Source organism: Hakea prostrata, chromosome 10 (assembly GCF_041222555.1).
Source record: "Hakea prostrata isolate BN-2017 chromosome 10, UWA_Hpros_2, whole genome shotgun sequence".
Lineage (NCBI taxonomy): Eukaryota > Viridiplantae > Streptophyta > Magnoliopsida > Proteales > Proteaceae > Hakea > Hakea prostrata.
In genome coordinates, this window is record NC_142609.1 from 43,907,355 (window position 1) to 43,920,673 (window position 13,319).

The window sequence follows — 13,319 nt, forward strand, 5'->3', positions numbered from 1 at the left end:
CTCATATTTACTTAGCTTCATTTCTAGCCAATCTATACCTTTGGAGATCTTTAACATCCTTAGTCCTTTGCCATGTCTTAAAAGTAGCTTTCTTATTTCCAATGGTAGCTTGAACCTCACTATTCCACCAAGTCTCTCTATAAGAATGGAACTTTCCTTTTGATTCACCTAGGACATTTTTAACCACCTTCTTGGTACACGTAGCCATCTCATTCTATATTGCATAGTATTCCCCTTAGAATCCCAGTTTCCTTGTTTGACTATTTCATTAGCGAATGATTGCTAACACTCTCCTTTCAAGTTCCACCGTCTTATCCTAGGGTAATTAACTTTGCATCTTTTATGAGTTTTTGGGGTTAGGCACATATTCAAGACTGTAAGTCTATGTTGTGCGGTTAAGTTTTCCCCTTGTATCACCTTGCAATCCTTCACAACAATCTATCTGTCTTTCTAGTTAGGAAGAAATCTATTTGACTTCTATGATGTCCACTTTTGAAGGTAATTAAATGCTCTTCTCTCTTTTGAAGTAAGTATTTACAATAGATAGATCAAAAGCAACAACAAAATCTAAAATTGAGATCTCTTCCTCATTCTTCTCTCCAAAACCATAACCTTCATGTACACTCTTATAGCCTCTTTGATATTTTCCAACATGTCTATTTACTTATTTAGATCACCCCCTATGATAGTCTTTTCTCCTTGACGAAACATGCCACTCAAAGACTCTATTGAGACAAAGATGGGCTGTCAAGAACGTAGAGTAGGTAGGATGGGCAGTTGGTCAAATCTAGTATGGATCGTACATGGACGGTAGTTGGAGTCGGCGGCTCTCCTAGGGTTCCCTCATCTGGGATCCCTGGGGAAGAGGATCAAGTTGGCCCTTGCGAACAGCTTGATGCACTATCTCCCTTCAACCCTTTGAGCGAAATGCGGCAAAAGGAAGGAAAATCCATGGACCGACCCCATCGTCTCCACCCCGTAGGAACTACGAGATCACCCTAAGGACGCCTTCGGCATCCAGGGGTCACGGACCAACCATAGAACCCTGTTCAATAAGTGGAACGCATTAGCTGTCCGCTCTCTGGTTGGGCAGTAAGGGTCGGAGAAGGGCAATCACTCATTCTTAAAACCAGCATTCTTAAGACCAAAGAGTCGGGCAGAAAGGGGGGGGGGAAGTCTCCGTTCCTGGTTCTCCTATAGTTGGATTCTCCGGAACCACAAGAATCCTTAGAATGGGATTAACCCCCTATGACAGTCTTTTCTCCTTGATGAATTCCTTGCATTAATCCATCCATATTTTCCCAAAATTCTAACTTTAGACTTTCACCCAATCCTACTTGAGGTGCATATGCACAAAATATATTTACAATCTCTTTCTCCATTACAAGCTTGATAGCAATAATCCTATCACCTACTCTTTTAGCATCTATCACATCATTCTTAAAATCGTTATCCACTATTATACCTACTCCATTTTTATTAGTTTTATCCTCAGTATACCAAAATTTAAAGTCATCCAGCTCTTTAGCTTTTTTACCCTTCCGTCTAGTCTCTTGAATGCAAGCTATATTAATCCCTTTTTTTCTCATAACATTTATAAATTCTAAGCTTTTACTTGTTAAAGACCCTATATTCCAAGATGCCAATCTAATCTTATGTTTCTGGATTTGCTTCTTTACCCGCACTTGTCCACGACGCGGGAACCATTGCCCACTTATCACCTCATTTGGCCCCCGGAGCCTCACTTACAGGGGACGCCTAGTAACCCTTGCCCACTTATATCTACACCGGGCCATAGTCTAGCGCTTCGCTTCTTTTGTCAGGGGACGCCCTAGCATAGCGTTTATCATATAAGGTCAAATCAATGAAAAGGGTTTGGCTAGATTTTTTCTAGTGGTGGACCTGATGCACCTACCCTATTTCAATCATGCTTAGTGTCTCCCTTGAACATATGAAATTGATTTTAGAAAAAAACTAGTTGTTGAGGAATCACTAAAAATAAAATGGCTAGAAGCATTAAGTCGATTTTGGTCCCCAATATTCTACTACTGATATCCAAATAAAACTAGTGTTTGGAGCTTCTGAACATGAGTGAAGATGTTTAGAAGTTCCACAGAAGTAGTTTAGAGTCCAAGTGGTCATTAATACATAGTCAATGTCTATCCAACTTCCTGACCATAGTGTTTGGAGCTTCTGAACATGAGTGAAGATGTTTAGAAGTTCCACAGAAGTAGTTTAGAGTCCAAGTGGTCATTAATACATAGTCAATGTCTATCCAACTTCTTGACCATGCAACATTAATTATCTATTGCATGAAAGACTTTGCAACTGCCACGATCTTTTGTGGCTGTAGGTGCTTGAGATGGTCTCTCTAGGACATGCACAGAAGGTGGTTATGGAGGACTGTGGCATGGTCTCTATGAGATTACTTTATCTCTCTAACTTTTGGTCATGCACAGAAGATCATAGTGGATATTTTGATGGTCATCCATGGATAATAAATTCAGGATCATATGTGAATGTTGACTTAGATTAAAAATATTCCATTTATGCTTGGTCATCCGTTTTTGCTCACAGAAGACCATGGGCAGTAAACTTAAACTCTCTTCTAAGTCTAACTACCTAGTTTCTTGTGTTCCAGCCAACCTCCCCCCCCCCCCCCCCCAAAAAAAAAAAAAAAAAAAAATAAAATAAAAGGAAAAAATGGAAAAAAAGGGAAAGAAACGAAAAGAAAATAAAACATTAAGTTATTTATGATGTCATTATTTGGGCTTTTCAAAATAAAACATGTAAGTCATTTATGATGTAAATGCACAAAGCTCAAGCTTCAATTCATTTTTTTCTATTCCATCTCAATAAGTTGATTACAAGTGTTTGTATAACAAAACAAACATACTTGATACGAAAACAGACTATAATAGGACTCTTGGTAATTTAAAACTAACAAAAGACTAATCCTACAAGGACTCTTAGGAATTTAAAACTAACTAAAACTTATCCTAGATATCTTACCCAAATAAAAAACTTCGATTACATGATTATCCCAATAATAAATAATAAAATTCTAAATTATCTCTAGAACTCCCACGAAAACAGATCCTATTTTATCTCCTTGCAAGCTGGAGTTTGGGCCCACCAAATTTGAATCTATTTCCATGCAAGTTAGACTTGGGGTTCACCAAATATGAAAAATATCATCTAGGTTACTGTTCACGTTACTGTAGCGTGAACAGTAACTTCTGGTTGTGCTGCATCATTGGGCTTTTCAAATCTTGTTGATCATACAAATTAGGATTACAAAGATGTTCCAATATAAACAAACCGTAATGCTTGACTTGATGGAATCTTCCATTTGATGTAGTTTTTAGTGCCTTGATTCTTCAATGTGGAAAATTTTGTTACATGTTTTTCTTTCTATTGGCATGCCTTGTTCTTCCTTAACTGTACCTCTTTAGTAGCTTAGGGATCATCTTTCTCTTAGCAAAGGGGAAAAAAGAAGGGTAGTATGACTGTATGAGGGGAAAAAAAGGTTCCCCACCTCCCTTCTTTTTTGTGTGTGTTGGGGGGTGGGGAGAGCTTGGGCAGTTGAAAATAGGAGTCTAAGCCCTATAGCAACAATTGCTTGTTCCTTGGGTATCATCTATAGAATTCATGGGAAGCAAAAGGATTTTGGAACTAACATTCCTGTAGATGGCTTGCCAAATCTGATTGGAGAATTGAGAGTTGGTGGTTAAGCTTTGAAGGTTGCGCTTTCACCAAGTGTGGGGGATTGTTGCCCCGAAGATCAGCTTGCCAATAGTATTACAAACAGAGAATCCTCTGATGGTGAACGATAACCAACTGGATTCTCTAACAAAAGATTGAGGATGATGACATCATGACCAGATGGAGGCGGGGGGAAGGGACTAGAGTTGCTGGTTGAAGAGGCAAGTAAAGAAGAGGTGGAAGGAGTTTTTCTAGCCTTGTGAACAAAGGATACAAGTGGCCGGTTTTTTTTTTTTTTTGGGGGGGGGGGGGTATTAACAAGAACATTGGTATGCCAAGAACCCCTGTTGTCAAGGCGTCACCCTAGGCGTCTTGGCCCATTTCTGGGTAAAGGCGGCCTGGTGTCATGGTTTTTATTGCCCTCTATCGCCTTGCCTTGTCTTGTCACCTTGACAACTGTACCAGAAACATACTTCTATGTGATATACACACACATACAATGATATTGCTCATTATGAGTTGGGTCTTATTTAGAAGGTAGTCCGTAGTCTTATAATTCTAAATTTCTAATATTCAAATGTATTTGGGAGAAATTTCTTTTAATTATTGTACATCTTGATGGAATAGTAGCCATTATTATTTGTTGGATTCTAGTCCATAAATGGACCTACAGTTTTTCAGTATGATGGTGCTTCACACATTTTGATTTTCCAATAGGTACGGGGAATGTTCTATCATGCCTTTAATGGGTATATGGACCACGCATTTCCACTTGATGAATTAAGACCTCTCACTTGCACTGGAGAAGACTCACTTGGTGGTTATGCTTTAACTCTTGTAAGTTGTTCCACTTTCTTTTGCATTGGATTCTTTAAGGTAAGCATTTTTTTTAATTACTTCCCTCGGTTTTCCCGGAACCAGATTGATTCTTTAGACACATTGGCCTTGCTCGGTGATCGAGAACGATTTGCTGCTTCAGTTGAATGGATTGGTAAAAACCTTCAATTTGACATTGTGAGTATTCTACCAAGACATTTACTTTACCATCCAGGAAATACCAGGTCTTTGTATATTTTTCTGTTACTCAATCCTCAGCTTGTTCAACTAGTTTAAGCATCGGTTGGTACAAACTTTGCAAGCTTATTTGTATTAAATATCACTGATGAGTAATGACTAAGCTGCCCCTCAATGCTGAATTTCTAGGAACATTTAGGAAATAAAAAAAAAAAAAAAACAAAATGGGGAGATTTCTGTAGTAATAGACAAGTTGAAAGAATCTGAATCCGATTATCTTCATTACTGAGGTATTGAGCTTCTCCTTTTAGAATTCACATGTACTTACTGTTGTAGTTCATATGAATGAGATACTGCTGGAATAACAAACTTGATTGCAATGGGGACAATATTTTTCAATTAACTTCTTATTTTTTCTGATAACTGAGCAAAATTTATGGTGGTAAGTATTTAATTCGATGATATGGTGCACTATGTTCGAGAGAATGCCTCTTTTCTCCAGGTAATGCTAGTTACTCTGCTTTGTACCGAACAATTCAGATATTTTCCCCTTTTTTTTTTTTTAAATTTATTTTTAAAATATCAAAAGATTCTTCACGTGGTTATGTATCAGTGAAAGCTGGATACATCCTGAGATCTCTTTAGAATTAACAAGTTTTTGATAATTAGGATGTAGATAAGCTTGTTTTCTAGCAGATGACTTGAGCAGATTTTGTCATTTGTACAATAAGATCCTTTGTATCTGTTTAAATCTATCCATAACATTTATTTTGTAAGCACGAGCGCTATAACAACAGTGGTTAGATGTCTGTCCATGAATCTGGCATCCTTCATGTTCATTTATGTGGACAGTCAATCTAGATTCCACATTAGGTATGAAGATCTGGTTGGCTGCTCCACAGTCCCAGAGCTGAACCATTTTCCTGATAAAACAAAAGAGAGGAGAGTTGGGGGGGGGGGGGGGAACAGGCTTTCTTGTTTGTTGATTCAGCAGAAGTGATGGGAACAATTCTTAGACTGTGAATGGTATTTGTGAACAGTATCCATGAACAGTAACTCTTGACACAAAGAGAGATACAGTATGGATGAGTTCTCACAAGTCACAACTCTCAATTTATATTGAAAAGTATATTCATTCTTAACTATTGACGTTCTTTCTTTTTTCTTTTTTTTCTTGGGTGGGGGGTTTAATTTGGATAAAAAAAAAAATCCTCCTAGTATTAGATAAATACTGAACTAATCTCTAATGGGATCCACCACTAGGTAAATAATTTTATGCATCCCTTTAGATCCCCATATTCGAGCCTTATGATGCATACAGAGAAGGTAAACATTGACCTAGGCTCCTGACACCGCAAGCCTGGGAAGGTTCATAATGTACATAGCCTCAACCTTGCTTGTGGAGAGGCTGTGATAAGAACCCACGAATCGAATGCAAAATTGATATTATTTAATTGATAGAATAACGATGAACAATGATAAATTGGTTACAATGGTGCCAGTCACCCCCATAGCACATTGCTGCCCCTCAGCCTACGGCTGCCCAAACACTCACATAAATAATCCTTTTTTACTACTCACATCTTACCCCTATTTATAACCCCTAATCAACCCAAATCTCCCCCAAATCTTTCTCATTCAGTAGTAAATGTTCTGCTAATCTCTCTTATTCAATAGTAAATATTCTGCAAATCATTCACAATATTCTGCCTGTCCCCAAATCCCTCTTATTCAATAGTAAATATTCTCCAATATTCTACAAATCATTCTCTATTTAGCAACCTCCTTCTCAGGACCATATCTGATTGCCTTCCCTAGATGTTCTTCGTCAAATCCAGCTTTCTTCTTGTGCTTGCGAGATACACACAAGATATGAGGGGCCTATCAATACTCCCCTCCAACAGTCTCACTTTGTGCTCAAGGTGAAAACCAGGAAAGAATTTATTCAGCAATCGCACCAGAATTTTGCCAAAATTCAAGTTGTTTCATCTCTGATGGTGCCGATGAGTCCCCTTCCATCGCTACCACTATCAGCCATGGTGGTTTTGCCGGAGTTCTTGCTTCCCAATCCACCTTACTTTCTATCCAGAAAAGCCGTTGTGGTCCCCTCCTATGTTTCTTCTCTTCTCTCTCTTTAGTGGAAAACTCAAATAAAACTTCCATGCCATTGTTTTGATTATCGACGCAAGCCTGAACAAGTTTTGAAATTAATCACGGCTTCATCTACAATTTTCGCCTTCGTCGATCCGCTTCCTCTTCCCTGTGATTGCATAGCATGGTTGTTTTCACTAACGTTGATCGCTATTTCAGGATTGTGCGAACTCAAAATTCGTTTTGTGTCTCTGCTATAACCAAAATCTATTTTAATGGCTTCTTGGAAACTCACCCAAGTAAATTCCGACCAAGATCTATCATACACCCAATCTAGCACATCTCCTTCCAAATGTTGGAGAACCACACTCAACCTTCTCTCCTCCTCAATTTGGTGTTCCCAACAGAATAACAACACTTCAAGAAGCCATTCTTGCACATTGCCTTCGCCGGAAAACATGGACAATCCTGTGTCCATTTATTCCCGCAGATTGTCACTGCTCTGATACCAATTTGATAAGAACCCACGAATAGAATGCAAAAATAATATTATTTAATTGATAAATAACGAAGAACAATGATAAACTGGTTACAATGGTGACAATCACCCCCAAAGCACATTGCTGGTCCTCAGCCTACGGCTGCCCAAACATTCACATAAAAAATCCTTTTCTACTACTCACATCTTACCCCTATTTATAACCCCTAATCAACCCAAATCTCCTCCAAATCTCTCTCATTCAGTAGTAAATATTCTGCAATATTCTCTGTCCTCCAAATCTCTCTTATTCAATAGTAAATATTTTGCAATATTCTGCAAATCATTCACAATATTCTGCCTGTCCCCAATTCCCTCTTACTCAGTAGTAAATATTTTGCAATATTCTACAAATCATTCTCTATTCAACAACCTCCTTCTCAGGACCATATTTGATTGCCTTTCCCTAGATGCTATTCGCCAAATCTAGCTTTCTTCTTGTGCTTGCAAGATGCACACGAGATATGAGGGGCCTATCAGGCTGTTTCTTGACTTGAACCTGTGGCTACTAGGTTGCGGTCAAGCATCCTTAGTGTTACACCAATGTGCTCCTTCCTGGGCCCTGTATTGTATTCCCTTGAAATAAGCCCCTAGAGATTTAAAATCTCATTCCGCTTAATTATTAAAAGTAGGACCAATTTTGTACTGGTCTGCATTGCCAATACATAAATGCTAATATGGTTTTGCATTTAGTAGACCTATTCTACCATTGCAAAATGAATCTAAAAATTTCCAATTCTCACTGTTTTGCTCTAGCTCTGTTAGAACCAGAAGACCAGAGGTACAGTATAGACAGACCAATAACAGAATCAAGGAGAAACGAATATATAAAGTATACAAAATAATATACCTTATGTTAAAACCACTTAACCGAATGAAGTAGGAAGAGCATAAACAGAACCAGCACGAGCTCGAATAGGGTGAGTTGAGGCGTACGTATCGTACTTTTCCTTAAGGTATTTGAACACCCCTTTTATGCAGACTGGGTTTGACCTTAACGTTCTCACCTCCAAGATACAACAACTCCTTAGATCTGAAGGCTTGCACTCCAACAGAGTCTAATTGCTAAGGAGATACGAAGGTAGTACACAACACAGGAATGAAGAAAACAAAACGGAATTTTCTAACTCTAGATACAATTTTTTTATTTTTTTTTCTCTTTCCAAAATCATAGTAAGTTCTTTGTTCAGAGCTTCACCTCTATTTATAGGCTCGTATGGACACCTTCAGAGAGTTGTGACTGTATGATCAGTCACCTCCCTACTGCAAAACCCAAAACCGGGTTTTCTGGATCCGCGACCCATGTCCCATCATAGACACTTAATATTATTTGTATAATATTATAGTGCCCCATGGCCTGGTTAGACTAGGGTCTACGGACCACTACCGCAACCATGCCCGACTCGGTCCAGCTCGATGCATGCGTGTGATCCACACTTAACTCTCTTCCGGCATACACCCCACTTAGGAGCTATATATGTATATATAAATCATATAATCATTAGCTCCATCCGATGTGGGACTAAACACATATGGTAATCCAAATTACCTAATATATATGTCGAATTGCCAAAACCCTTTGATTGGAATCTATACATCCAGAAGAGTCCTATAGAGTAAGAATAAACAAGAGTCCTAAAACAAAACTAGGGAGATAGGGTTTTAATGTTTTGAAACTTATCTAAATAGTATATTATATTATATTATATTATAATATTATTTTATTTTAAAACAAAAATCCAACAATCCCTCACAAGTTTCAAAATATCAGTAAAACGAAGAAAGTGCTGCATAAATTTTGACTTAGTAGGACACATCGTTGGAGGTGTCTTCTGGACTTGAACCTACACTAGGTCTGATGAACTACGCTACAGAGTATGGGTGAAGTCAGACTTCTTGAACACTTCCTCTTCATCATAGCTGGCTAGCTTACCATCCATGAAGAAATTTCTCCACAGATTGACCAATATCAGGTTCTGATTGGCAAGTTAGCCAAGGAAAGAATGATTATGCCGGATGCTTTTGTTACTCACTCTCTGATTGAGAAGCTTCCTAACTCTTGGAATACTTTTAAGTTGAATATGAAACATAAGAGGAAGGAGTGGACTTTTGAACAGGTTGTTGCTCGAATAAAAATTGTAGAGAGGAATAGAGCAAGGGACAAGAAAGAAAAGGGCAGTGGAGTTCAGAAAGTCAAGGCAAATCTTGTGGAAACCGGAAAGCAGTCAAACTTTAAGAGAGGTCTTAAAGTGAGGAAGGATAAAGACTTCAAGAAGAAGAATAGGAGTTGCTTTACATTTGGTAAACCGGGTCATTACAAGAAGGACTGTCGCGTTAAGAGGAAGGTTGAAAAAACCAAGATTAATCTCATTGAGGAAGACATCTTTACAGTGATGATCATAGAAATTAATTTAGTTGAAAAATCAAGAAACTGGGTCATCACAATATTGGAGTAATGAGACATATTTGCAATGATCAGAACATGTTCTCAAAGTACACTCCAATTATTTATGGAGATAAGGTCTTCATGGGAAATTCAGATTCCTCTTTTGTAGTCGGCAAGGGCCAAGTGACTTTGAAGCTTACATCTGGGAAGACATTGGTTTTGGACAACGTGCTTTATGTGCCAGAGATTAGGAGAAACTTTGTGTCAGGGCCTCTTCTAAACAAGGCTGGGATGAAATTGTCTTTTGATTCTGATAAATTAATTATTACTAGAAATAATATATTTGTGGGCAAGGGATATTTGAATGAGGGGCTATTTGTACTCAGTATTCATGATTCAATAAATGATAAGCCTGATTCTGTTTACTTTGTTGAGTTGTATGACTTATTGCATGCTAGATTAGGTCATTGTAGTACACCTTACATTAAGAAAATGTGTAAGATTGGCTTAATTGAAGGAAATCTAAAACCTTCTTTAAATAAGTGTCAGACATGCGTTGAGGCTAAATTTACAAAGAAGCCTCATAAGTTAGTAAATAGAAAAAGTGAATTACTTGCTTTGATACACAATGATTTATGTGATTTTAAATCTTCTGAGTCTAGAGGTGGAAAAAAATATATGGTTACTTTCATTGATGATTTTTCACGATATACTATGGTATATTTGATCCACTCTAAGGATGAAGCATCCAATGCTTTTATTTCATACAAAACAGAAGTTGAGAATCAACTAGGAAAGAGGATTAAAAGACTTAGAACTGATAGAGGTTCAGAGTATTTTAATCTGTCTAGTTTTCTTGAGAGTAATGGAATAATACATGAGACAACAGCGCCATATCAACCAGAATCCAATGGAATAGCTGAAAGAAAAAACAGAACTTTAAAGGAAATGATGAATTCATTACTTATTAGTTCGGGTTTGTCTTTTGATATGTGGGGAGAAGCTATGCTAACAGCTTGTTTCATTCTAAATCGTATACCTCACAAAAGTACTGGTATGATTCCCTATGAACTATGGTTTAATAGAAAACCCAATCTTAAATATTTAAGAATCTGGGACTGTTTGGCTAAGGTAGCAATACCTGAACCAAAGAAAAGGAAAGTAGGACCAAAGACTTTCGATTGCGTATTTATTGGGTATGCAAAACATAGTTCAGCATATAGATTTATGGTCCTTAAAACCTTAGATGGCATATGTGAAGAAGGGGACATAACAGAATCTAGGGATGCAGAATTTTTTGAGAATATCTTACCTTTTAAGTTACCTTCGATACAAGAAAAGGGAGTTAGTGGTGAGTCTGGTCAAAGAAAGGAATTGGCAACAGAGGTTGCTAGTGATCAAATAGAAAATGATGATCGCTTATCAAGTGATGAAGGTTCGAGCAATCTTCGTAGAAGTAAAAGACAAAGGACCTCTAAACACTTTGGAAATGATTGGATAATCTATTCAATAGATGATAATCCAACATGGCTGGCTTATCTAATAGATAAGGATCCTTTTTCATATAGGGAAGCAGTGACATCAACAGATGTTGTTTTCTTGAAAGAAGCCATCAAAAGTGAGTTGGACTCCATCATTTTCAATCACACTTGGGAGTTGGTTGATCTCCCTCGAGGTTCTAAAATCTTTGACACTAAGTGGATATTCCGCAAGAAATTAAAGGCGGATGGATCACTTGATAAGTATAAGGCAAGACTAGTAGTTAAAGGCTTTAAACAGAAGCAAAACATTGATTACTTTGACATTTTTGCTCCAGTAGCAAGAATCACTGTTGTAAGGATAATGATAGCTCTTGCATCCATTTACAAGTTGGTTATCCACCAAATGGATGTAAAGACAACTTTCCCAAATGGTGACTTAGAGGAAGAAATCTATGTAAGACAACCTGAAGGTTGTGTAGTACTTGGCCAAGAGCAGAAGGTATGCAAGCTCAAAAAATCATTATATGGTTTGAAACAAGCGCCCAAACAGTGGTACGAAAAGCTAGATATGGTACTTCTAGCTAGTGGCTTTCTAGTAAACGATGTGGAAAGATGTTTATACAGTTGGTTCCATCAAGGTAAAGGTGTGTTTATCTTGGTATATGTAGATGACATGCTTATAATGGGAACAAATTTGGACATAGTGCAACAAACTAAGAAACTTTTAATTTCAAAATTTGACACAAAAGACATGGGTGAAGCGGATGTTATTCTTGGAATCAAGATCATCCGAAAGAATGAGGAGATAGTATAATCTTAAGCACACTATGTTGAGAATTTGCTCAAGAAGTATAATTACTGGGATGAGAAAGCGGTCAAGACACCGTTTGATACAGCTTGTCATATTCAAAAGAATTTGGGAGATCCGGTTAACCAGAAACGTTACTCCCAGATTATCGGTTCAGTTTCGTACTTGATGAACTGTACTAGACCGGATATTGCTTTAGCAGTTGGGAAGTTGAGTCAATATACTCACAATCCTGGATTACAACATTGGACTGCTATTAATAGATTATTGCGGTATCTAAAGGGAACCATGACTTATAGTCTATGTTACAGTGGGAATCCTGCTGTGTTAGAAGGATATTGCGATGCAAATTGAATCTCCGATACCAATGAGTCATTAGCAACTAGTGGATATTTATTCACACTTGGCGGTGGAGCAATATCCTAGAAATCTGTTAAGCAATCTTGTGGAACAAGCTCCACAATGGAAGCTGAATTCGTTGCCTTAGAGAAGGTAGGGACCGAAGTAGAATGGCTTCGGAGTTTTATGGCTGATATTCCGTTATAGCACAAACCAATGGCCTCAATATCACTTCACTGTGATAACATGGCAGCAATAGCTAAGGCTAAAAACCGTGTATATAACGGAAAAAGGAGACATACTTGACTGAGACACAATTTGGTTAGGCAATACATAAGTGAAGGAACGATAGCTATCGATTTCGTAAAGTCTGAAAAGAACTTAGCGGACATGTTCACAAAGGCATTGCCAACTTCATTAATTAATGAAGCATCTAAAGGAATGAGCGTGAGGCCTGTGTCGAAGGTCTTGTGATGGACACCCAACCTATGTGAAGAGGTTTTAATCCTGAATTAGGTTAAAGGGTAAAAACGAAGTCACGAGGGGACCTGATTAGTACTACTATTGTTTTGCTCATTTTGGTTAGATGGTAAAGTAGTACCACCACAATGTAAGAGGTTGAGCAGTGGGCTCTTAATTAGCTAAATCCTACGAAATGTGGGGGTGTGTTAACTGTGGTGCACATCGGGCTAACCTAAGTGAGTGTAGAGGGTGTGGCCGCCCTCGATAAGAGTTTTAAGGCAAACTCTTTAAACATTCATGAGACCAAGATAGGAGATAGGGCCTAGAATGTCCCATTGATATAATTCAGGAGATACGGACGTCGACTAGTGGGACATGGATGGTGAGCTAGTCAGCTATGATGAAGAGGAAGGGTTCAAGAAGTCTGACTTCACCCATACTCTATAGCGTAGTTCATCAGACCTAGTGTAGGTTCAAGTCCAGAAGACACCTCCA

The 13,319-nt window shown here is 38.1% G+C and overlaps 1 protein-coding gene across 3 annotated transcripts in view; it reads left to right on the top strand.

Annotated features, from left to right (window-relative positions):
- The window catches only part of LOC149003268 (Glycosyl hydrolase family 47 protein), a 41,819-nt gene that overhangs the window by 2,258 nt on the left and 26,242 nt on the right, over positions 1–13,319 (top strand). For all 3 annotated transcript variants that reach the window (XM_089136669.1, XM_089136668.1, XM_089136670.1), the window contains exons 2-3: positions 4,423–4,542; positions 4,627–4,719. In XM_089136669.1, the coding sequence (XP_088992795.1) occupies positions 4,423–4,542; positions 4,627–4,719 (213 nt within the window). The remainder of the gene's footprint in view (positions 1–4,422; positions 4,543–4,626; positions 4,720–13,319) is intronic.